This window comes from Lathyrus oleraceus, chromosome 2 (genome assembly GCF_024323335.1).
Source record: "Lathyrus oleraceus cultivar Zhongwan6 chromosome 2, CAAS_Psat_ZW6_1.0, whole genome shotgun sequence".
In the NCBI taxonomy this organism is placed as follows: Eukaryota; Viridiplantae; Streptophyta; class Magnoliopsida; order Fabales; family Fabaceae; genus Lathyrus; species Lathyrus oleraceus.
Genome location: NC_066580.1, coordinates 484749507 through 484772557, shown reverse-complemented (window position 1 = coordinate 484772557; position 23051 = coordinate 484749507). Strand labels below are relative to the sequence as shown.

General features: G+C 33.4%; 2 protein-coding genes, 1 long non-coding RNA gene and 1 other non-coding gene across 4 annotated transcripts in view; 1 reads left to right on the top strand and 3 right to left on the bottom strand.

Annotated features, from left to right (window-relative positions):
- LOC127120730 (uncharacterized) overlaps nucleotides 1–20985 on the bottom strand; it is a 50816-nt gene extending 29831 nt beyond the window's left edge. The window contains exon 1 of the mRNA XM_051051261.1: nucleotides 20838–20985. The gene's annotated coding sequence lies outside the window, so the exon portion shown is untranslated. The remainder of the gene's footprint in view (nucleotides 1–20837) is intronic.
- Nucleotides 1534–3783, top strand: LOC127120732 (uncharacterized). The gene is made up of 5 exons (XR_007803242.1): nucleotides 1534–1726; nucleotides 1911–2014; nucleotides 2115–2694; nucleotides 2859–3165; nucleotides 3269–3783. It is a non-coding gene; the product is annotated as an uncharacterized LOC127120732 (long non-coding RNA).
- On the bottom strand, nucleotides 18546–20986 carry LOC127120729 (phosphatidylinositol N-acetylglucosaminyltransferase subunit P). Its single transcript, XM_051051256.1, has 5 exons — nucleotides 20838–20986; nucleotides 20268–20536; nucleotides 19629–19701; nucleotides 19137–19255; nucleotides 18546–18862 (listed from the first exon to the last, which is right to left on the bottom strand). Exons 2-5 carry the CDS (start codon nucleotides 20455–20457, stop codon nucleotides 18738–18740), a joined length of 507 nt encoding a protein of 168 aa, XP_050907213.1. The 5' UTR covers nucleotides 20458–20536; nucleotides 20838–20986; the 3' UTR covers nucleotides 18546–18737.
- Nucleotides 20987–21040: 54 nt separating this feature from the next.
- Nucleotides 21041–21112, bottom strand: TRNAT-UGU (transfer RNA threonine (anticodon UGU)). Its single transcript has one exon. It is a non-coding gene; the product is annotated as a tRNA-Thr (tRNA).
- Between the last annotated feature and the right edge of the window lie 1939 nt (nucleotides 21113–23051).

Genomic DNA, 23051 nt, shown 5'->3' with positions numbered 1-23051 from the left:
TATTTATAAAACGATTTGAATATTAGAGTGTTAAAGAGAAGACGTATATTTATGGCTTACAAGCTCTTACAGCTTGAGCCTAATATTCGGGATTACGACTGGATATTACATCCAGGCAATCTTTTTCTTCCAACTTTATTTAGAAAACAATTTGAATATCTGGAATGTTAAGAGAAGACGAATATTTATGGCTTACAAGCTCTTACAACTTGAGCCTAATATTCGGGATTACGACTGGACACTCCATCCAGGTAACCTTTTTCTTCCAACTTTATTTAGAAGGTGATTTGAGGTATTTACGGATATTTTGGCGAGAAGACGAATATTTATGACTTACAAGCTCTTACAGCTTGAGCCTAATATTCGGGATTACGACTGGATATTACATCCAGGTAATCTTTTTCTTCCACGCTTTATTAAGAAGATGGTTTGAGATATTTACAGGTGTTTTGGAGAGAAGACAAATATTTATGGCTTACAAGCTCTTACAGCTTGAGCCTAATATTCGGGATTACGACTGGACATTACATCCGGGTAACCTTTTTCTTCACGCTTTATTAAGAAAATGATTTTTGAATATTAAATTAAAACAAATAAAGTACCGAGGTTTGAAATTATTGGAAGTTAAGTTGATGTTGCTTAAGAGCTCATTGTAAGAAGGCCCAAGAGTAAGCCATGTGAGGTTGATGGCGATGCTTAAAAAGCAATCGACTTACAAGGGTGTGAAAAAGGGCTCGACGTTGAATCGAGAAAAATATGATTTTTATAATTTTAAAATGGTTTTGAATGAATGATGCAATTAAAAGAAAAATACAAGTCATATTATTAAACAATAAATAAAAAAGGAAATATGAATAATAAAGCATAAATATAAAGAAAATGTTAAAAGAAAAAAACTACGCCTAGGGGAATTGAACCCATTACACTAAAGATCTAGAAGTCACTCCCCTCCACCAGACCACTTACTAACTAATCATTATTTTAGAACTAACTTAAATATATAAACTAAGATAAATTAAAAAAAGAATTTAAAAACCAAAAAAAAAAACTAATAAATAGGAAACTAGTGGACTACCCTAATTAAACCTAATCAAACTTAAAAATCCTAATTAATCAGTATTTTATTCTAAACCTAAATCTAATTTAAAATTCTAATTATATCCTACAAAATCTAATTAACCCAAATCCTAATTGATATTAAATCTTAAATAAATAAATAAAATGAGAACAGAATGCCTAAGCCCAGAATCGAACTGGTGACCTAATGGGAGATGGGAAGAGTCTCAGCCACCAGGCCAAAGGCGGTTAGTTAGAAGAAATCTTCACCCAACAGAATAAGACACAAATTAAATGAAGAAATTTCAATAAAAAAAAGAAAAAAAGAAAAAGGCCCACGAACGAATGGCCTACATGGGAAACCCTTGGGCTTGGGACGCGGGTTAGGAGCTCCGGGTCGGAACTCAACTGACCCGCCTGAACTAAAATACAAGGAAAAAAACCCTCCTTTGATGAAAACCCTAACGGCCGCCGCTCTCTCTCTCGCGATGCTCTCTCACTCTCCTGCGCCTCACTCTCCGTCTCACTCTCTCTTCGTCTCACTCTCTCTTCATCTCACTCTCTCTAACAACTACTTCCAGAAAGATTCAAGCCAAAAGAATCTCACCTTCGGTTGCGGCTACGGTGATGATGGAGTTTAAAGCTTCACTATTTCGCCTCCCTCTTCCAGGTATGTTCGTGGTGTTTAGGTTTTTTGCTTAGAAGTTTTCGCCGCTCTTTTTGAATCCTCTTTCTGACTAGGGTTTTTGCTTTTGAAATTTTTGATTTAGGGTTTTTTAAGCTTTCGCCGCTTTTCTCCTTCGTGTTTTTTCGAATCCTCTACTCATTCTCTCCGCTTCCTATTTATCTCCCAGATTAGGGTTCAGATTGATGCTCAAAGGTTCCAAAGGAGAAAGTTCCAGGGTTGCTTTTTGATGCTCAGAGATGATTGCCCTGTTTGATCATTGGACTCGGAAAGGTAATCTGAACATAACCTTTCTTCTTGAACTTTGTCTTGATCCCATTTTGGGTATTTCGGATTTTAATACTTTGACTGATTATTTCAACTTTTACCGCAGTGAAAATTTTGAACATCTGTTTCGATTCTTTGCACGACCCTGTTGGTGCGACTTCAATGGGAATTTGCTGCACTTCCTGTTGTTTTAGCTCAAGGAAAACATCACCCAGTACATTTGCCACAACCTCTGAATGCTCATGGTTCCATCTTTGAGTTTGGAAAATGACAATGAAATTTCTTCTCTAGAATGCTTCTGCACTAGCAACTGTACTCCTGATTCAGCACTGACTCGAATGCACAATCCTCAAAGCCTCTTTGTGTTCGTCACAGTTTGAACATGGGAAGTAAGAAAATACCAAAGACAAGCATGAAACATCGAAAATTTGCGGTATTGTGCAAGTTAATCATCTTGGTCATTCAAATTGAATCTTCATTGTTTTCTGCAGGTTAATGGCTTGGAACTGGAAATTTGCATCTGCTGTAGAAGATTTTGCACAAACACAGTCATATCCGCGGTGCATTGTTTATTCGTCGGCACTCGCTGCTTCAGCGGATCAAACACTGTATACTGAATTGCAGTCATTGAGGTCAGAAGCAGGGAAACGCTAAGGCCGTCGAATATATCACTCCATGAGCCCTCGGTAAGAGTTTTCAGTAGTCCTTTAGACTTTCCAAAGGCACTTGTCTGCATCCTTGAAGAGGTTGTATCCAAGGGCTGAGTTGTAACGGCTGTGACAGCCCCAACAGCAGCAGCAATTAACAAGTTTGCTCTTGTTCCAATGGATTTATATCCACTTTTTTCCAGGTACAGCCTTTTGCAATACCAACATCGTAAATGAAAGTCTATCTATGACAGATATAATATACAAAAACTGCTGAGCTGCTCCAATAGCAAAAACAACACCCCAGAAAAACTGGTGAGCCCAAAAACACAAAACACTGATGACAGCAAGATAAGTGGTAAGAATGTGGACAGACACCTTCATCATCTGGATAGCACGCGAACCCAACAACAACAACCAACTCCATCCAAGGGCAGTCCCAACACCGCCGGCAACAGCATAGAGTGGCCAGTAATCATCTGTCAAACCAACCTGATCCTCCATGAAGCGGTATGTGTGCTTGTCAATGTCAAGCCGGTTCTTTTTCTTGAATCTGTTAACGCCTGATGTTAGTTTTCACCTGATCTGATTGTTGGCTTGGTGGAAATCGCAGGTGGTTTTGGAGAGGGTTCTAATGCTCTATCGGCATCATTGGAAGTACGTGGAATCAAGGAGTCCCACTTGCATATGATGCTACAAAGAATTGAGATATCCTTCAAAGAATTAAGATTGCAGCAATTATGTTTACTGTCCTACTTCTGTCTGTATGGTTAATTTGAACACATCCATGGCCTCAACATCTTTTACGGTTCAGCTTGGGAGAAATGAAGTTGAGAACGAAGATGCGTATATGAGATATTGGGACCATTTACTTGTGCACGGTGTGACTGTATATGAGACGATGAACTACAAGATGTCTGTGCAGCAAGATAACTTGGTTGTAGTAGTGCTTATGAGTGAGGGTGCTGTTGTGGATCCTGAAAAGGTTGGAATGTTTGAGAAGAGTACAGAGGCCCGCTTGGTATATGTGCTGTTTGTGAAGGGCTTGCACCTTTGATTGATGAATATGATGATTTCTATAAATGATGATCTTGATGTAATTTGAAAACCATAATCATATTTGTGAAATCCGACCAATTCATTTGTCCCTTCTATGTAACCACTGTTGACTTTAGCCAATGAAACCGTTGTGGTATCCTTAAGAGCTCCAAGTGCTTTTCTCAAACTATTATGCGTTCCACCATACATGTTGTTGTTTTTTTTGTTATGATATTTAACAGTGGCTGTTGGCGCCCTATTATGCCATTATTGCCTTTTTTATGGATATGCAAATGAACATAAAATGTGGATAATTGAGAAGTTGGTTTATAAAATGGAAAGGATTTTTAGGCATAATCCAAAACTAACTTAAATATCAATTTAAATAATAATAACAAATCAGTTAAAAACCAAATTAAAAATCAAATTAATTTATAATTCATTTAAAATTACTTGGATATCAACTCTAACATTCATTTTGGAAATAAAAATCGATTAGAGTTTTAATCATTAGTAAAAATAAACAATTAAGATTAAATTGACAATTGAAATTAAACTTAATTTGAAATTAAAATCAAATTAAAAATAAAAAGAGTCAAGATATTAAAATCCATTTTATACTGATGGATGTATGCAAATGCAAAGATAAAAGAAAAAATGGAAAAATTTCAGGATCAAAATCGGGGTATGACAACACGGTCTATACCTTGTGTTCAATATAGACATAAGGGCAAAAGGGTAATTATACACATAATTATTATCACAGAAGGAATTGTCAGATCACATGACATTTTCGTGTCTTGGATAGCAGTGATGTGTTGCTAGATACCGCTCACTGTTTATTATGTTAAATACATGATTTAATATAATTGCCAACGCCGCGAAAACCTACAGGGTCACACACAAAGGACGGATTGATGAGAGATAGAGTAACTAAGGAATATCGTAAGGTACGGTGCCCTTAAGTGGATTATAGAACATCGTAAGGTACGGTGTACTTGAGTAGAATACGAAATATGGTAAGGTACCATGGGCTTAAGTGATTTTGGGCATATTATAAGATATGGGCCAAAATACACTTAAGTGGGCTTTTAGCTTGAAGCCCACACAAGTGGTTCTATAAATAGAACCCTTGTGCAAAAGCACTAAGTGCGGTTGCATTCTTTTCGTTTTCTCTCTCTCTCTCTCTCTCTTACTCAAAGCCTTCATTCGTACCAGCTAGCACTGAGATTGAAGGAAACCGTTCGTGTGGACTGAGTAGAGACGTTGTCATCGTTCAACGTTCGTGATCGTTTAGTGGATCTGCATCAAAGGGTTTGATCGTCACAAGAGATCTGCATCAAAGGGTTTTGATCGTCAGAAGAGATCTTCACCAAAGGTTTCAACCGTCATAACAGGTAAATATTCTATCACTGATCATGACCATTCGTAAGGATCTCTAAAGGAGAAAATTTTAATTTCCGCTGCGTTTTGGACCGCAATTCTCCTTCATCATGGCCTTTGTGGTAATAAGTGAGGTGAACAATAATTGATTAAAACATGTGATAATAAGTGAGGTGAAACATAGGTTTCTAACTAGGTGAATGGATTAGAAAGATAATTTAGGTTATGGTAAATAACTTAAGTTGTGACACTCGAATGTAAGAGGTGCCTCAGTGTGCATCCATGAGCGAGTAGAAGCTACAGATGAGTCATCCCATCCACGAGAATGCTGAAGGCATAGATGGGGAACGATGTCATAGTTATAATTTAACTAGCTTGTATGGAAACAAAGTTAGAACAAGATTTGTTCGTTCCCTTAAAAGGTTTTGATGATAACAAAGTATTTAAAGAATAATATGGTTTACTAATGGTTATTCGACTGTGCGGGATCAAAAGACATTAAACTTGATATGAATAAAGTTAATCACGTAGAAGAATCATTAAATGGGCAAAGCTGTTTTGAATCTGAAGGATCATAACCAAGCTTTCAGACTCTAAAGATTTTAAATCAAGTCTTTCAGGTGTTGAACTTGAGCTTAACTTGGATATACAAAAGTTCAGCAAAGCTCTGAAGATTTGGACCATTTGAAGCAAGCAGACTCCACTATAAGGAATGACTCTGCATCTTCTGAGCAAGTTGCATCATCAATTCTGAAGACATCGTTTCAAAGGAATTTGCCTACATCAAGTCTACAACTCTATAAGTAATTATTCAGACTAGTTTTGATCAATACTCTATTGAAGGCAACCTAGGGACCTGAGAATTCAAGACTCTGAAGTCTCATTCCAACTAGGTTCTAAAGACATACTTATGTTTTTGATCATGCTTTAACTAATTCTATAAAAAGCATTTGATTCAAGAAAGCTAAGTATAAGGATAATAACGAATCTGAGAAAGCTTTAACAAATGTCTACAAGAAGACTTCAATCAGAAGTTATCCAAGTAAGATCACGTGATAACATTACACTACTTTATGTCAAATCTGGTGATAGTGACGTTGTCAGGATTTCCTCTCCCCAATTGTTCAAAATTATGCTCTATTCTCGTGGATGGGTTACTTGTACCATGGTAGTTTCAATCTTCAACATCTCTATTCTTAATATCTATTTAAAGAAGAAGATTGAAAACATTCAAGAGAGATCTTGGAACCATCTCTCTGAGTTGAACCTCTACCTCTCAAGAGAATGAATGTGAGTTGAAGATTCTGTGAATGTGTTCACTTGGAAGTGATACTAGTTCACTAAAATGAGTTAACAGAATATGTGTTTTACATAAAACACACTTCAAAAGAATATATAACCAGAAAGGTTAAGTGTGTGAGAGTAAAGTGAAATGTATTCACATACATTCTGAAGATAGAATATGTGAAGATGTTCATCGGAACAGCAAGACACATGATGGAAATCTGTGCAAGGAGAGAAGAAGAATGAAAACTTCATTCTTCTAAAAATTCAATTCTTTTACACTCAAGAGAAATCAACTCAAATATAATCAAGAGAGTAAACCTTTATGTATCTGCTTATCCAAGAAACACACATGTGAACACAAGGTTAATACCAAATTCTAATGTCAAGAAAATCTGAAGACTCTAGCCTTTATGCTCAGAGTAAAGTCTTTTTCGGATGATTGAGAATTGAAGTCTCATGCTTGCGGGAAGAGCATAAAGTCCATGACTCGTGGGATAAGTGTACTTGTTGAAGAAATCAATAAACTGTTTCTGATTTAAGTCATTTGCTTTGTGAGTATGAAAGGATTCTTTAATCCTTAAAACTGTTTCACCAATTTTTATTCAATCTCCTGATGATAATACAATTGGTGAGAAGAAGAAAATTGATGAAATCAAGCAATATCTAGATTGTAGATACATTTCCCCAAGTGAGGCATGTTGGAGGATTTTCTCATATTATATACATGGTAGGAAACCAGCCGTGGAGAGACTATTTGTTCACATGGAAGGAGAGAATCATGCTTACTACAAAGACTTTGAGCAAATTGGAAATTTTCAACTCAAACCAATTGTTACCGAATCTATGTTTACAGCATGGTTTGAGGCAAACAAAAAATATGATGAAGCTATATTGTTGACATACCGTGACTTTGTCACTAAATTTGTTTACCATAAACCAAGTAGGACTTGGAAGCCTAAGAAAAAAGGGTATACAATTGGCCGTTTTATTTGGGTTTCTTAAAGCACTGGTGAATTATATTATTTACGCATGATGCTGACTGTCAAGAAAGGACCAATAAAATATGAGGAAATTAAAAAGGTCGATGGTTTCCAACATAAATATTTTAGAGAATCGTGTTTTACTATGGGATTTCTACAAGATGACATGGAATTTATTGAGGCTTTAAAAGAGGCGCATGTTTGGGGTTCTGCTGTTTTTTTATGGAAGTTATTTGTTACTATGTTGCTATCATCATTAATGAATAAACTTGAACATGTTTGGAGTAAAACATGAAAGTACTTATCTCATGGTATTCTTTACGAAAAATATGTTTTGACAAGAAATCCAAGTACATTATTTATGCATATGTTTTGTTGGGAACTATATTTATTTTAAATGAAGTTGTTTTATTTACAGTGTTTTGGTTTTCTATGTTAGGATTAACACTTACTGATGAAGAATTAAAACAACTTACTTTCATTGCAATATAAACTCAATTACAAAAGAACAACAAAAGTTTGAAGGATTTCAAGCTAATGCTGTATCCAACTGACTTTGTACTTTCTTTTGTTGGAAATCGACTTATTTATGAAGAGAGGCAGTATGATTCAATTAAACAACAAAACATTTTCAGTACATTATTCTCATCTCTTACAAGTAAAGTTACCATCCTAAACTATCCATTTAAAAAATTAATTACATGTTTATATTTGTTACATTGCTAAATACATTACTCATTGAGTATAGCTTAATGCGTTAATGCACTTGATGTTGGTCAATGTTTCATAATGATTTCATGTCATTGATCTTATGTCATATATGGTAATATCAATGTATAACTCAAAATTTCATACTAAATATATTGCCACAATATTTATATTTGTAGATGAGCACAAAGACATTTACTTTGAAGTCATGGATGTCATAGACAGACAAAATGGTGGTATTTTTTTTATATGGCTATGGTGGAACATGTAAAACATTCATGTGGAACACTTTGGCTACTACACTTCGTTAAAAACAAAAAATTGTCTTGCCTGTTGCCTCGAGTGAGATTGCAAGTTTGTTGTTTCCAGGTGGGAGAACAACTCATTATAGATTTAAGATACCTACCCCTACTTTGGAATCTTTGATTTGCAACATTGACAAAAAGGATGAACTTGCAGAGCTTTTAAAGCTGACAAATCTTATTATACGGGATAAGACTCCAATTGCTAACAAGTTTTTCTTTGAGGCTCTTGATAAATCTTTGAAAGACATTATGAGTGAAATTCCACAAGCTTCAAAGAAACTATTTGGAGGCAAAGTAGTTATTTTTTATGGTGATTTTAGACAAATTCTTCATGTTGTTCCAAGAGGTAATATATCATATATTATTCATGCAACAATTAATGTTTCTTATATTTAGGAGGAGTGCAGAGTCCTCGAGCTTACAATAAACATGCGCCTATTAAGTGGGGCAACTTCTTATAACAAAGAGGAAGTTCACATTTTTTCATAGTGGATATTACAGATTGGAGATGATACCATGTCTAAGTCTAACGATGGTTATGTTGAAATTTCAATTTCTGAAGAGTTTTTAGTTTCTAATTTTTCACATCCTATTGAGACTATTGTTGATAGTACCTATCCCGATCTCATTCATAACTATCATGACCCCAACTATCCGCAAAATCGTGCAATCTTGTCTTTCACAATTGAAGTTGTCGATGATATTAATCAATACATCACAGATCTTCTTCCAGATACTATACATGTTATTTTGTTGTTTACTTCTAATAATATAGTTTACCTTCTATTTATATTGTTTTTTCATTTATATTTATTTTTGCTACTTTAGGAGAAGAAAATGAATACTTTAGTAGTGATTCTATTGATAGATCAACAACTACCGACTTCGATGCATTTGAGCACTTGACTCATAAATTTCCGAATGCCCTTAAAACTTATGGATTGCCTAATCATTCAATCAAGTTGAAGATTGGTGCCACTATTATGTTGATGTGCAATTTAGATTAGTCTGAAGGCTTATACAATGGTACAAGGCTCACTGTTACAAGATTGGTGCCACTATTATGTTGATGCGTAATTTAGATCAGTTTGAAGGCTTAGACAATGTTGGTTTATACCTACCAAATGATATTTTTAGTCATGGTCAGTTGTATGTCGCAATGTCTCGAGTTAAGAATAAACAAGGTCTTAAAATTTTAATCCATCATAAATAAAAGAATTCCACCACCACCACCACTAACATCATATTCAAGGAAGTTTTTCACAACACTTATCAGATATAACATCCACATTCTTCTCTATCATTGTGTTTTCAATTATAATCATTGACTGAATTGTAATCTAAATAAATTTATTTTATTTTCAGGACGATATTTTGGTACCAACTTGAAGAGTAAAGTTACTTTGCCAATAATATATGATAATTTTTTGGTAGACATGTTGTAGTTACACTTATCTTTTACTATTTATTGTTATATTAGTCATATGCTTTGAAGTTTACAACAAAATTTTGTGAATTGAAATGAAATCTTTTGTTGCAAATATTCTATTGCATTGCTCTTTATTAGTGCATTATCTCTTTATTTAAACATTATACAGGTATATCAAACAAAACTATTTATACAACTACAAGTTAAATTGACCCGTGCGGAAGCATGAGTATTCTACTAGTACTCTTTCTAAAGCTTCAATTTTTCACAACAACCCTTTTATTTTGAGACTCTTGTTACCATATATTCCATTTCTATCCCCTTTCACGTGTTTAAACAATCGGGACAACTTCAATCTGATTCAGTTACGTTTGTATGCTGAATTCTCTAGAGCTAGTTCTTTAATCTTTGAGTTGTTTTGTATTTTAGGTAAAGTTTTTAAAAAACAAGAGTATGTTTTTTGTCTCTTATTTCGGTTCTAGGGTTTATATTTGTGTTGTTGGTGGGATTGATTTGCTTGTTCTCTGTTATTGTGATAAAGGGTTGTTGTGAAGAGATTAAATTTTGGGAGTTTGGATGTTGGTTGCTAGTTTCTAGAGAAATATGTTGTAATTGAAAAGATGGGATGCGATAGAGAGTCCTCAGTTTGTCAAAGTCCACGGAGAACACCGAGTCTATCAAGATAACTAAGGGCAACTGTGTCATTTCTTGATTTCGATGACAAAAACAATCTCGCCTCTGGTTTATCACCTGATCATGGCCCAAAGCCTTCTGAAGTTTATGGTTTCGTCGGATCTATAACCTCCGTTGTTGCTACAAGTCTTCTTCCTTATCCACTATTTTATCTTTCACTGATAACTTTATAGTTATAAAAGAATTCACCTTCTTTTCATTTAATTTTTTGATTTCAATTACCATTTGTAATGTTGAAATTATCAGTGAAATGGTATAGGCTTGACAATAAAAATGTTCAAATTTAGCTACATAATAGTGCTATCGTATAACATTTTGTCCTAATTAGTGTATTGAGGAACAATAATGATTTGTTTATCTCATTGCAAGAGCATTTTTATTAGTGTTTCAATACATTTTTATTAGTGTTTCAATACATTTGTAGAAGTAGTCATCACATATCAAAATTTTGTTTTTGACTTGTTTCAATTAGCTCCACTAAATAGATTATGAATCAACATTCGATTAAGACAATTAAAATATGTTGTTGAATGACACATTCACTATGTGGTTTACTTGTTTAACCTGATCACATGTGAGACCAACATTCTACATCTCAATGGGATTCATCTGAAAGAACTTTGAATATATTATGTGTTTTATACAATTTTGTATAACTACTAGCTTACCATGTTTTTTGTGATGTTACTGTTGCATTTTATTATTTATATTTTTACTTGTTCATTTTATTGTGTGCATAGTTATTTTCTTGGTATGGGCATATGTTCTAGAATCATGACTACATTTTATTGGCATATCCAATCTTAGTAGGTTAGACAACTTAATTCTTGTCATTTGAAACTTTAGCAACTATGCAGGTCCTCTATTGTGTGTATAATTGTTTAGGTGCACAAAAACAAGAAGGTTATTTTGAACTAACTCTAAAATGAGAAGAATTCTTGACTCTTAATTTAATCATGTACAATTGTAAGCTCAACTAAGGTGTATAAAATAGGTGTATATAGAAAAGAATTGCAAACTAGTCAACTCAACTGTAGTGGAAAAAAGAAATTAATGTGAAAATTTTGTATCAATTTTTTTTACCAAATATTAAGCTAGGAAGTTTGCTAAAACATATATAATTACATTATGAATTCAATTGTTTATGACAAAATTGATTGAAAGTTACTCATGCATCACAAGGGCTTTTGCGGTACCAACATATGTGATGGTGACCATTGTATTAATGTAGGTGTCATATCCCAAATTTTTCTCTCCCATTTTCATTTTATTAGGCTTATTGTTACATTAATCTATATACTTATGTTCATCCATCCATTATTGCATTTTCTAAATATACATCATGGATTCAAGGGTTTTGCTAATTTTAATACAAATATATGGATCAAGTCGATTGACTTGGCAAGCTTCGTGAGCTAGGGTTTATTCCATGGCATGGTTGGGACACAAAACCTATGAGACTAGGTTGCATTGGTTTGAGGTGTCCATCTCTTTGGTCAAACCCTTTGGAATCCTGATTGTGGCTTATTATGCTTATGGATCATTAAGGGAGTCACTCTTTTCATTAACCATTGTATATTGATTGTCCTATATGGGTTGTCTGTCTAGTTATGTTTCAAGGCATTGCAACTTATGACTTATTCAAGATTCAAGGTTTATGATTAAAGTCAATCAAGATGCAAGTTCATTCAAAATCCAATATTCAAGACATGGTTAGGCAAAGATCAAGAGCTCATTCCATTATCATTTATTCATTCAAAGTCCATCTTTCATTTCAAAAGACATATACGTCACATTACACCATTTAAAAACCATAGTTCATTTCAAAAGATCATTTTTATTACAAGTCATCAAATCATTCATTAAAACATCCCAAAATCCAAATTACAAATTTTGTATAAAAATACGCACTTTTGACTTATAGTTGACTTTAGTCAACTGTTGACTTATTCGTCAACGAGTTGACCAAAGTCAACTACCTATTCCTAAAACCCTAATTCCCACAATATCTTCTACCACAAGTAATCTATTCTTGTTCACAAATCCTCCATAAAACTTGATATCGTTCAAAGTGTCTACTTGATCATGCCCTTGTCCGTATTCCTCGATCACATTAACCCTACAACATACAACCATAATGCATCATTAGAACAAATACACCAAAACATCCAAATTAATCCAGCATAACATATAGCATATTATTCATTTTACCACATTCAAGTTCTAACGTTAACATTTCAAAGCATATAGGGAGAGTGCAATTAAAGACAACAATTATTATTATTATTATTAGCATTCAAATGGGCACGGGTGTGCCCGTCTGTCCATTTTTTTTAATGTGCACAACAGAGAAAAATAAATGTCTGTTTTTCTTTTTATATGGTTTCTATTGTATATCCCATTAAAAATAATATTATTACACTTTGAAAATGGTAAACAAAGATATTCAAAATTATATCGAAGCATGCAAATTGATTACACTTTATAAAATGAAGTAGAAAAGGTGATGAAGTAGAAGTGAGAATTATAGAACCACTTCAATGAGGTAATTGCTTCGAATTCTCCTTTTCTTCAGTATCCTTCTTCTTCTCCTTCTGTACCTTGTAGGCTCAAAATTGCCACTTTGCTTTTGATGTTGTTGTGATATTGAAACGAGTTGCAGAGATTGTGATTTTTTCAGAGAGTGAGAATTATGAGATTTTTGTGAGAGATGAATCAATGATTGAAAAATGCGTGAAAATTAATTGAAAAAGGATGATGAATATATAGATGTTTGAATCGAGTAACAAAATAGGGTAATTCGGGTAGCTCTGTTAGGGCAGTTTAACTCAGTCAACCCTCCAATTGCATTGTTGGTTATAAGTGATGACATTGTTAGATTTTGTTAATTTTAGTTAGGAAGTGTTTTGAATCAGTTAGTGTAGTTAATAGTCAGTTAGATCGTTGTTAGTTTCAAAATTGTAGTTTTTTAAATCTCAAGAGCGCATTAATAAAGGGATGTACGAAGAATTAATTCGAATCTTTATAAGGTAAAAAAATACTTACTATTAATTTTACTATCTTTTTCTCTAAAAAAAATTAATTTAAGAGTCTTACATTTTTTCTTTACTACGGAAAACAATTGCAGGGAAAAAGAAAATACTTCGAATAGAGATTTCATGTTCGGCATTCCTCTTAAAGAACGTCATTGATTACACAGTATCAATATTATTTTGCATGCTTCGATATAATTTTGAGTATCTTTACTTACCATTTTCAAAATGTAATAATATTATTTTTAATGCGGCATACAATAGAAACGTAATAAAAAAACATTTATTTTTCTCTCTCATATTTATTATTTTTATTTGTATCTTAATAATTGTCATTTTAAAATATGATTAACATTTATTTACTATTTTTTCAATCATACCTTTATATTTTGCTTCATTGTCCATTCAAAGTGTTATCAAGTTTACATCATACATAATTGTTCACCTCTTCCAACCAACCAATTATATTTGCTCTATCAATTTAAATATCCCTAAATTAACTGATTTTAAATTAACTCATTCCATCCAATTTTAACAATGATAGAAATTGTACTAACATACATTAACCAACTCATTTATAACTAACCTTTAGCTTCACTTCAGCTAACATAGTAACTCTAATAGAAAATGAATTTGTGCATTACACTAACTACTTGAACTCATAATCACATCACAACTGAAGTAACAATTTCTAACAGAGGTTAATCCAAGTATCATAACCAACTTAACAGGGTGCTAAACTAACAACGATCTAACTGACTATTGACTACACTAACTGATTCAAAACACTTCCTAACTAAAATTAACAGAATCTAACAATGTCATCACTTATAACCAACAATGCACTTGGAGGGTTGACTGAGTTAAACTGCCCTAACAGAGCTACCCGAATTACCCTATTTTGTCACTCGATTCAAAAATCTATATATTCATCATCCTCATTCAATAATTTTCACGCATTTTTCAATCATTGATTCATCTCTCACGAAAATCTCATAATTCTCACTCTCTTAAAAAATCACAATCTCTGCAACTCGTTTCAATCACCATTCCACATTCTAAATCCTCACCATTCTCTCAATCTACACACAAGCAATCAATATCACAACAACATCAAAAACAAAGTGGCAATTTTGAGCCTATAAGGTACAGAAGGAGAAGAAGAATAAGGATACTGAAGAAGAGGAGAATTCGAAGCAATTACCTCATTGAAGTGGTTCTATAATTCTCGCTTCTACTTCATCACCTTTAACTCCTACGACACCGGGGCTACCCTCTGCCTCGTAGATGAGTATCGCGCTTACCTCATCAATTCACGCAGAATTTGATACCACTGTCTAGGGTTCGATTTGAGGAATCAAAGCCCTAACATTGAAGGTATTGATTCCTCTTATTTTCCACTTATTTTCTAGATCAATATTTAGGGTTCATGTTTTTTCTGCTTCGATTTAGGACTTAGGTTTATAAGTGATGTGAATCGAAGTGAGATTATGAAAGGGGGGTTGAAGACGTTTTGATTGGTGTATGATTGAGAGAGGGAACTGGTTGGCCGAAGATTGAGTGAAATGGTTCGTTTCATTCTGAACACTTCTCCCTATCATGTGGCTTCCTGAGTTGGGCTCAATGCCATTAGGCCCAACAACCCCACTTCCTACGCCCCTGAATGTGCTTAGGGCACCCCCTTCTGATTGCAAGCAACACAAACATCACCTTGGGCTTTCCATGTTAAGCCCAGCAGTGACCATTACCTGGCCATACATCCTTTTACCACTACACCCCTTCCTATATTTTTCTTTTCTTTTCTAGTTTCTATTATTTTTATTTTTTAATGCATCTTAATATCTTGTTTCTCACATGATTTTGACATGAAAGATGTTTTAAAAAATATATAAAAAAAATGATATTTAAATTTTAGATTTTGGTTGTTTAATCCATTTTAAAAAATTAGAAAAAAATAATAACGCACCATTTAGTTTAGTAAATGATCCTTAGTTTCTTAGGGTAAATCTCAATTAAAATATTTTAGGAAAAAAAAACATGGCATGTTCATATTGATTTTAGATTAGTATTAATTTTAGAAATTGATATGCTTGATAGTACTTTGATTTCATTAGGTTTTTTAGATTAAAATGTTGGTGTAAGCCCTAGAGGCCAATATTTTTGGTACTTGTATCGAATTATTATTAATAATAAAAAGTTTTTTCTTTATTATGTTTGTTTAATAAAGTCCATAGAATAGCTAGCTCGTTTAATGTATAAAATGTGACTTAATCATGAGATCCCATTAAACATAAGGTCACTATTCTTAAAGTATCTGTAGTCGAACTTTATTGTAAAGCGGGATAACATTAAAGCATTAAGACTATTATGTATACAGACCGATGATCACATCTCATGGATCATAGATAAGGAGTTATCAAGTCTTAAACATAGATATGAATATTAAGAGTAATATTTATACTGGATTGACCCGCTACAAGAATAGTATATAGAATGTTATGCAAAGTGTCATAAATTATTCTCATGGTGATAGTGGTGTATATCACCCTTCGACCTGAAACCACTATGGACCCTAGATGTAGATTCGAGTGCATTATTACTGATCAAACATTGTCCGTAACTGGATAACCATAACGATAGTTGATGGGTACTCCACGAAGCATGCTGAGGGACATGAGTGACCTAGATGGAATCTGTCCATCCTGCGTAACAGGATAAATGTCTAAGGGTCCAATATTGAATTAGACAAGGATGACACAGTATATACCTTGTGTTCAATATAGACATATGGGCAAAAGGGTAATTGTACACATAAGTATTATCACAAAAGGATTTGTCAGATCACATGACATTTTCGTGTCTTGGATAACAGTGATGTGTTGCTAAATACCGCTCACTATTTATTATGTTAAATACGTAATTTAATATAATTACCAATGTCGCGAGAACTTACAAGGTCACACACAAAAGGACGGATTGATGAGAGATAGAGTAAATAAGGAACACAGTAAGGTACGATGCACTTAAGTGAGCTGTAGAACATCGTAAGGTACGGTGCACTTAAGTAGAATATGAAATATGATAAGGTACCGCGTGCTTAAGTGATTTTGACATATCATAAGATATGAGCTACATACATTTAAGTGGACTTTTTAGCTTACAACCCACATAAGGGATTCTATAAATAGAACCCTTGTGCAGAAGCATTTGTTCAGTTGAAATTTCATTTATATCTCTCTCTCACACACACTCACTCAAAACCTTCATTCGTAGCAGTTATCACTGAGATTGAAGGAATCTGTTCGTGTGGACTGAGTAGAGACGTCGTCACCATTCAACGTTCATGATCACTCATTAGATCTGCATCAAAGGTTTCAATCGCCACAAGAGGTAACCATTCTATCACTGATCATGCCCATTCGTAAGGATCACTAAAGGAGAAAATTTTAATTTCCGTTGCGTTTTGGATCACTATTCTCCCTTTAAGACTACAATCATTTTTGCAAATAAATTAAAAAACACTTAAAAATACGATTTGGAATTGCATGCCATTAGCCTTAAGTAGTGGAGAAGGATGAGAGGGATTATTCATATCCTTATTCTGAGTACCTTTGAATACGAAACGCGGGTCCCAGTTATTCAAAATATTCGCCTTCATTTATAGACTTTAGTACAATTCAAATCAAGACATTTTTTCAAAGTTAAAATCAATCACAACCCATCAAATTCATTTTCCGTGTTAGGGCATTCAAAACCTTTCATAAAGAACATGTTAATTTCGTTCTACCGCAATACAAACAACGCTTAAGTCTCTCATGCGTGAGCATACAAACAACATTTAACTGCTAGAATGCGAATGTTAACACTTTCAAATAAAAATAACCAACGTATCTGTATTTTCTACCACGAACGACAAAACTATAATTTCTTCATTGCACTATAAGGATACATAGACATGAGAGTTTGAATCCTTGATGAACACGTTAATTAAAAATTTACTTTTCTTCCATTCGAACAAAGAACAATCAAAATGATTTTCGTTGAGTACACCGAATATATTCCTCTGTGTTTTATCAATATATTCTATTTCCTTTTAAAATAAATAAAGTTTGGTGGCGACTATGTTTTATCTTAGAGTGTGTGATGCGCTAATGTATTTTTCGCGGCGTGACAATATGCATTCTATATTGGTCTTAATTTCATGTCAACACCTTCTCCAGCATCCAAAAACATAGTTTATGGTGAGTTTAATGCAGATTCTTTTAGCAATGCATGTGTCGTTAATTCTGATTGCTATATTACTTCCTAATCTTCTTTTTTGCACATGTGAATAATTTATTTACTTATCTGCATAAAAAAATGTATATGTGTGTTGTTTCAATGTGAATAATCAATGAAAAGAGAGAAATCAAAGAGAGAGAGTTTGCATTTTCTGATATTTTGTAATTCTTAAATATAAAAGTTAATTACACAACTCATGAATGTGAGTTTATGTAGTGTAGCTAAGATGTGTTGACACAACACAATTATAGTTTGGTATAAGTTGCATAAGAACTGTTTGGCAAGGCTACACCGGCCGATAGTCTATTATTTCTCCTTCAAAGGCATGGTCATCATTTTTGAAGAGATGGCCTGTCTAAAACATGTAAGTATCTATGACGTGCGGAAACCTTAACTTCTCTATATTTTTGTACATTTTTACGAACTACAAGTAATGAAGAGCCTTTGTAGCACTCATTCCCTTCACACTTATTATAAATTAGAGAGATCCAAACCCACCAACATACAATTCTCATGAATATTATATTCTTGACATCAACTTTACTAATGCAAACCCTTTATGATACACCAAAATACCATTCTGATCTTAGCATCTAATTTAGCTTCAGTTTGCAATTTTGCATATGAAAATGTAGAAGTGAACACACTTTCTTAACCTTTAAGTATAGTTGCATTCAAAATATTTGAATGCAAATGTGCAAGATATCAATTAGTCTATTATTAATGCATTAATGCCAGAAACAGCACAAATGAATAACTACTCAAAAAAATCACTATTATGATTTATAAAAATCCAATCACTCTTTCAAATGACCAACTCAACCAAAGTTCACGTTTAAAAGCTATATCATCATAATCTCATGCGAAAACACACATCAGTAGCAACTGCTTGGCTGAATATCCACCATAATATTGTAATTTGGAAACAGCTCTGAATGTCTTATTGTTAGGCTGAATTATTGAACATTGCATCATTGATTCTGTCTATACCAATATCAGATATGGGATCAATGGGCTTCTCATCCCCCTCTTCTGAAAAATCATGACTCAGAGGGTCTCTGCTGAATTCATCTGAACAAAGAGATGTCAAAATCAGTTACCAAAAAACTTGAACTCACAAATTCACTTGGCCCTAAGTGATATCACACTTTTGAGAAAAGAATAACCAAAATGAAATTCTCCAATGCTAAAATGACATAACTTAGATGAAGAGAACCCGGATACAAATTTTTTATACAGATAAGTAAATAAATTATTCACATGTGCAAGAAAGAAGATTAAGAAGTAATGTAGCAATCAGAATTAACCACACCCACATTGCTAAAAGAACCTGCATTAAACTCACCATAAACTGTGTTTATGGACGCAGGAGAAGGCGTTGACATGAAATTAAGGCCAATGTAGAATGCCAACATTAATACAATGGTCACCATCACATATGTTGGTACTGCCAAAGCCCAGTATCTGCAATGCACAAGTAATTTTCAATCAATTTTGTCATAAACAGTTGAATTCACAATGTAATTCCATATGTTTTAGCCTATTTTCAGGCTTAATATTTGGTAAACAAAAAATTGATGCAAAATTTTCACATTAATTTCTTTTTTCCACAACAGTTGAGTTGACTGGTTTGCAATTCTTTTCTATATACACCTATTTCATACACCTTAGCTGAGCTTACAATTGTACATGATTAAATTAAGAGTCAAGAATTCTTCTCATTTTAGAGTTAATTCAAAGTAACCTTCTTGTTTTTGTGCACCCAAACAATTACACATACAATAGAGGACCTGCATAGTTGCTAAAGTTTCAAATGACAAGAATTAAGCTGTCTAACCTGCTAGGATAGTAGGATATGCCAATAGAATGTAGCCATGATTCTGGAACATATGCCCATACCAAGAAAATAACTATGCACACAGTAAAATGAACAAGTAAAAATATAAATAATAAAATGCAACAGTAACATCACAAAAAACATGGTAAACTAGTAGTTATACGAAATTGTACATAACACATAATATATTCAAAGTTCTTTCAGATGAATCCCATTGAGATGTAGAATGTTGGTCTCACATGTGATCAGGTTAAACAAGTAAACAACATAATGAATGTGTCATTCAATAACATATTCTAAAGATCTTAATCGAATGCTGATTCATAATCTATTTTATAGAGCTAATTGAAACAAGTCAAAAACAACTTTTTGATATGTGATGAACTACTTCTACAAATGTATTGAAACACTAATAAAAATGCTCTTGCAATGAGATAAACAAATCACTATTGTTCCTCAATACACTAATTAGGACTAGCGAAATTTGAACATTTTTATCGTCAAGCCTATACCATTTCACTGGTAATTTCAGTATTACAAATGGTAATTGAAATCGATAAATTAAATGAAAAGAAAGTGAATTCTTTTATAACTATAAAGTTATCAGTGAAAGATAAAATAGTGGATTGGGAATAAGACCTGTAGCAACAACGGTGGTTATAGATCCGACGAAACCATAAACTTCAGAAGGCTTGGGGCCATGATCAGGTGATAAACCAGAGGCAGGTTTGTTTTTGTCATCGGAATCAAGAAATGACACAGTTGCCCTCCGTTGTCTTGATAGACTCAGTGTTCTCCTTGGACTGTTGACAGACTGAGGACTCTCCATCGCATCCCTTCAATTACAACATATTTCTCCAGAAACTAGCAACCAATATCCAAACTCCCAGATTTTAATCTCAACAACCCTTTGTCACAATTACAGGGAACAAGCAAATCAATCCCAGCAACAGCACAAATATAAACCCTAACTTAGTAGCAGAACAATAATTGGTTGAATAAAAAGCTGAACTGATTGAATAAATCCACAGCAGAATGGCATACACACAATGAATGACAATGAGAGACAATCTTTATTCCAAGCATTTTTTTCTGGTACTCTTAACTTAAGATTGTTAACTTGTAATTTAACAACAAAATTAAGAGATCCTACTCACTAATTTAAAAGAAACCCTAAATTAACAAAACGTTAAAATCAAAATATCTCACCTTAATGGTTTCAATGTTGAAGATGAATGCTTCTAAATCGACAAGAAATCGCAAAGTAGAACGCAAAATCACACCCGAAATTGACACAAAATCACAAGTGGAAGCATGAGCGAGTATGGTGCACTGTTGCAGAAGAAGAATACCACGTGATAGAGAGAAGTGAAAAATGAAATTATGAGACTAAAACAGATCATAAAAATAAATGCCCTCACGCAGGATCGAACTGCGGACCTTCAGTTTACAAGACTGACGCTCTACCACTGAGCTATAAGGGCTTGTTGTTAAAAACGTAATATGTATCTTTATATAATAAACTAAGACGCAATAAATCAATTTTTATTTAAGGTGTTTGCATTTTTATTTTTTTACATAAAAATTATGAAATGGATAAAAAATGAATTTTCTTTTAACGGACGTTTGATTATTTTTAGTACATGTTTCAATACTTTTCGATTATTTAAAAATTATGAGATGGATAAAAAATGGATTCTCTTTTCAAAAATAGTTTTTAAATCAAATTTTTAAAAATAAAAATTAGAAGTCTTTCAAACAAACCCTTAAACAAATTGATTATAGTAGAAATTCTTTCTTAAAGAAGTTTCCATAAAAAAAATAATTATCTTGAAAGGTGTCAAACTCTACGAAATAAGGGGAGTTGTTAGTAAGAAAGTCAGAGCGATTGAGTAAACACCGTCATTTCGGTACTACCAACTTCATAGATTTCTATACGAGGACAAGATGGTTTCAGTCAATTGAAGCTCCCAAACAAATAGATCAATTCTCCATTGAATATATCAAACCATAACCTCATCTTTCTAATGACTCACGTACACTAGTTTTAGATTATGGTGGATGACAGAGTCTAGGAAAATTATTATTCAAAGCTTCAGAGGTTACCCTGAGATCATCCTAAAAAGAAGTAAGAAGACATAAATCTACCTTTTTGAACGTACCATCCACGAACTAGTAGATTGAGGAGTTATATTGAAGCTTTGAAGGGAGATTCATTTCCATTTAGGGGAGGTTGATCTCAAAGAAGACACCCTACCCCATCAAGAGACTAGGCCACATGGGGACCATATCTAACAACAATGATCTCACACCACAATGCATGAGCGTCTAAAACTAACCTCAAATGTTATTTTCCAAGCAAAATCAAATTGATCAGTGGAAGATCATAAACTCCTAACTAGGCGAGACAAAAATATCCGAACTCGACCACTCCATCTCAAATTTAACAAAAAAATCAATTTAACTAAGGGGTAGGGCGAGTGCGGGGAAAACCCATTTTTTAATTATGATGGTGTGATGGTGGATGCCAGTAATCATCATCACACACTCATCCATACAACCGCTTAAGTCTATTAAATTTATTTTATTATCTTTATTTTTAATAATTTTATTAATTAACTTTTTTTAATCTTAAGATAACAAATTTATTAATTTTTTTATTCTTATTTTTCAAAAATGTAAATTAAATAAAAATGATCAAGTTGATAATAATTAAAATATCAAATATTTAATTTAATTAATAATTTTTGTTGTTATAGAAAAATATAGAAATTTTTACAAAAATAACTCACTTTTTCAAGGAAATTCCCAAAATACCTTTGGTTTCAAAAAAAAATCCAAACTACCCCACTTTTAGGAGGAGACTGCAATTCAATTGGCGACTCCTCTTAAAAATTGAATGCAGGCGCCAATTGGATTGACGCCCCTATGTATAGCTTGAGAGGAGGCGCCAATTGGATTGACGCCTTAGTGTAAAATGCAATTTTTGTGTTATAAATAGATGCGTTGTGTGAGTCATTGTTCCATATCTCAATTAATCATTTGGCAATCATGTTTGGTGTTCGTCGCCGATACGGAAAAGGTGATTTCTGCGAGAGACAAACCTCAGATGCTGATGCTGTTCTGGAACATCACTATGTTCGATCAACTGAAGAGGGAGCTGGTTCGTTGGTTAGATGGGAAAATACCAAAAGGGAAAAAAATTAGAAGTATTGAGAGACTTGACAGTATCTTTGGTTGGGTGCGAATGAAGACTGATAAGGATGTTAGGGAAATGATGTTCGATCGAGATGACATCAATTTGATTGTTGTAATCAGTTAGAAATATTTCTGTTTTCAGATAGCTTATTTTGTACTGATGTTTGTTGTGAACCTCGTTGTAACAAAAACTTAATGATATATAATGATTGAAGGTTACAGAAA

Bases quoted from the DNA above. Each gene is read 5' to 3' on its own strand.
- LOC127120729 (XM_051051256.1), bottom strand. From the start codon at position 20,457: ATGGAGAGTCCTCAGTCTGTCAACAGTCCAAGGAGAACACTGAGTCTA. The intron at 19,702-20,267 runs GTCTTATTCCCA...CTGTGTGCATAG, and splicing joins AACCACCGTTGTTGCTACAG to TTATTTTCTTGGTATGGGCA. The intron at 18,863-19,136 runs GTGAGTTTAATG...CTCTTTGTTCAG, and splicing joins GTCCATAAACACAGTTTATG to ATGAATTCAGCAGAGACCCT.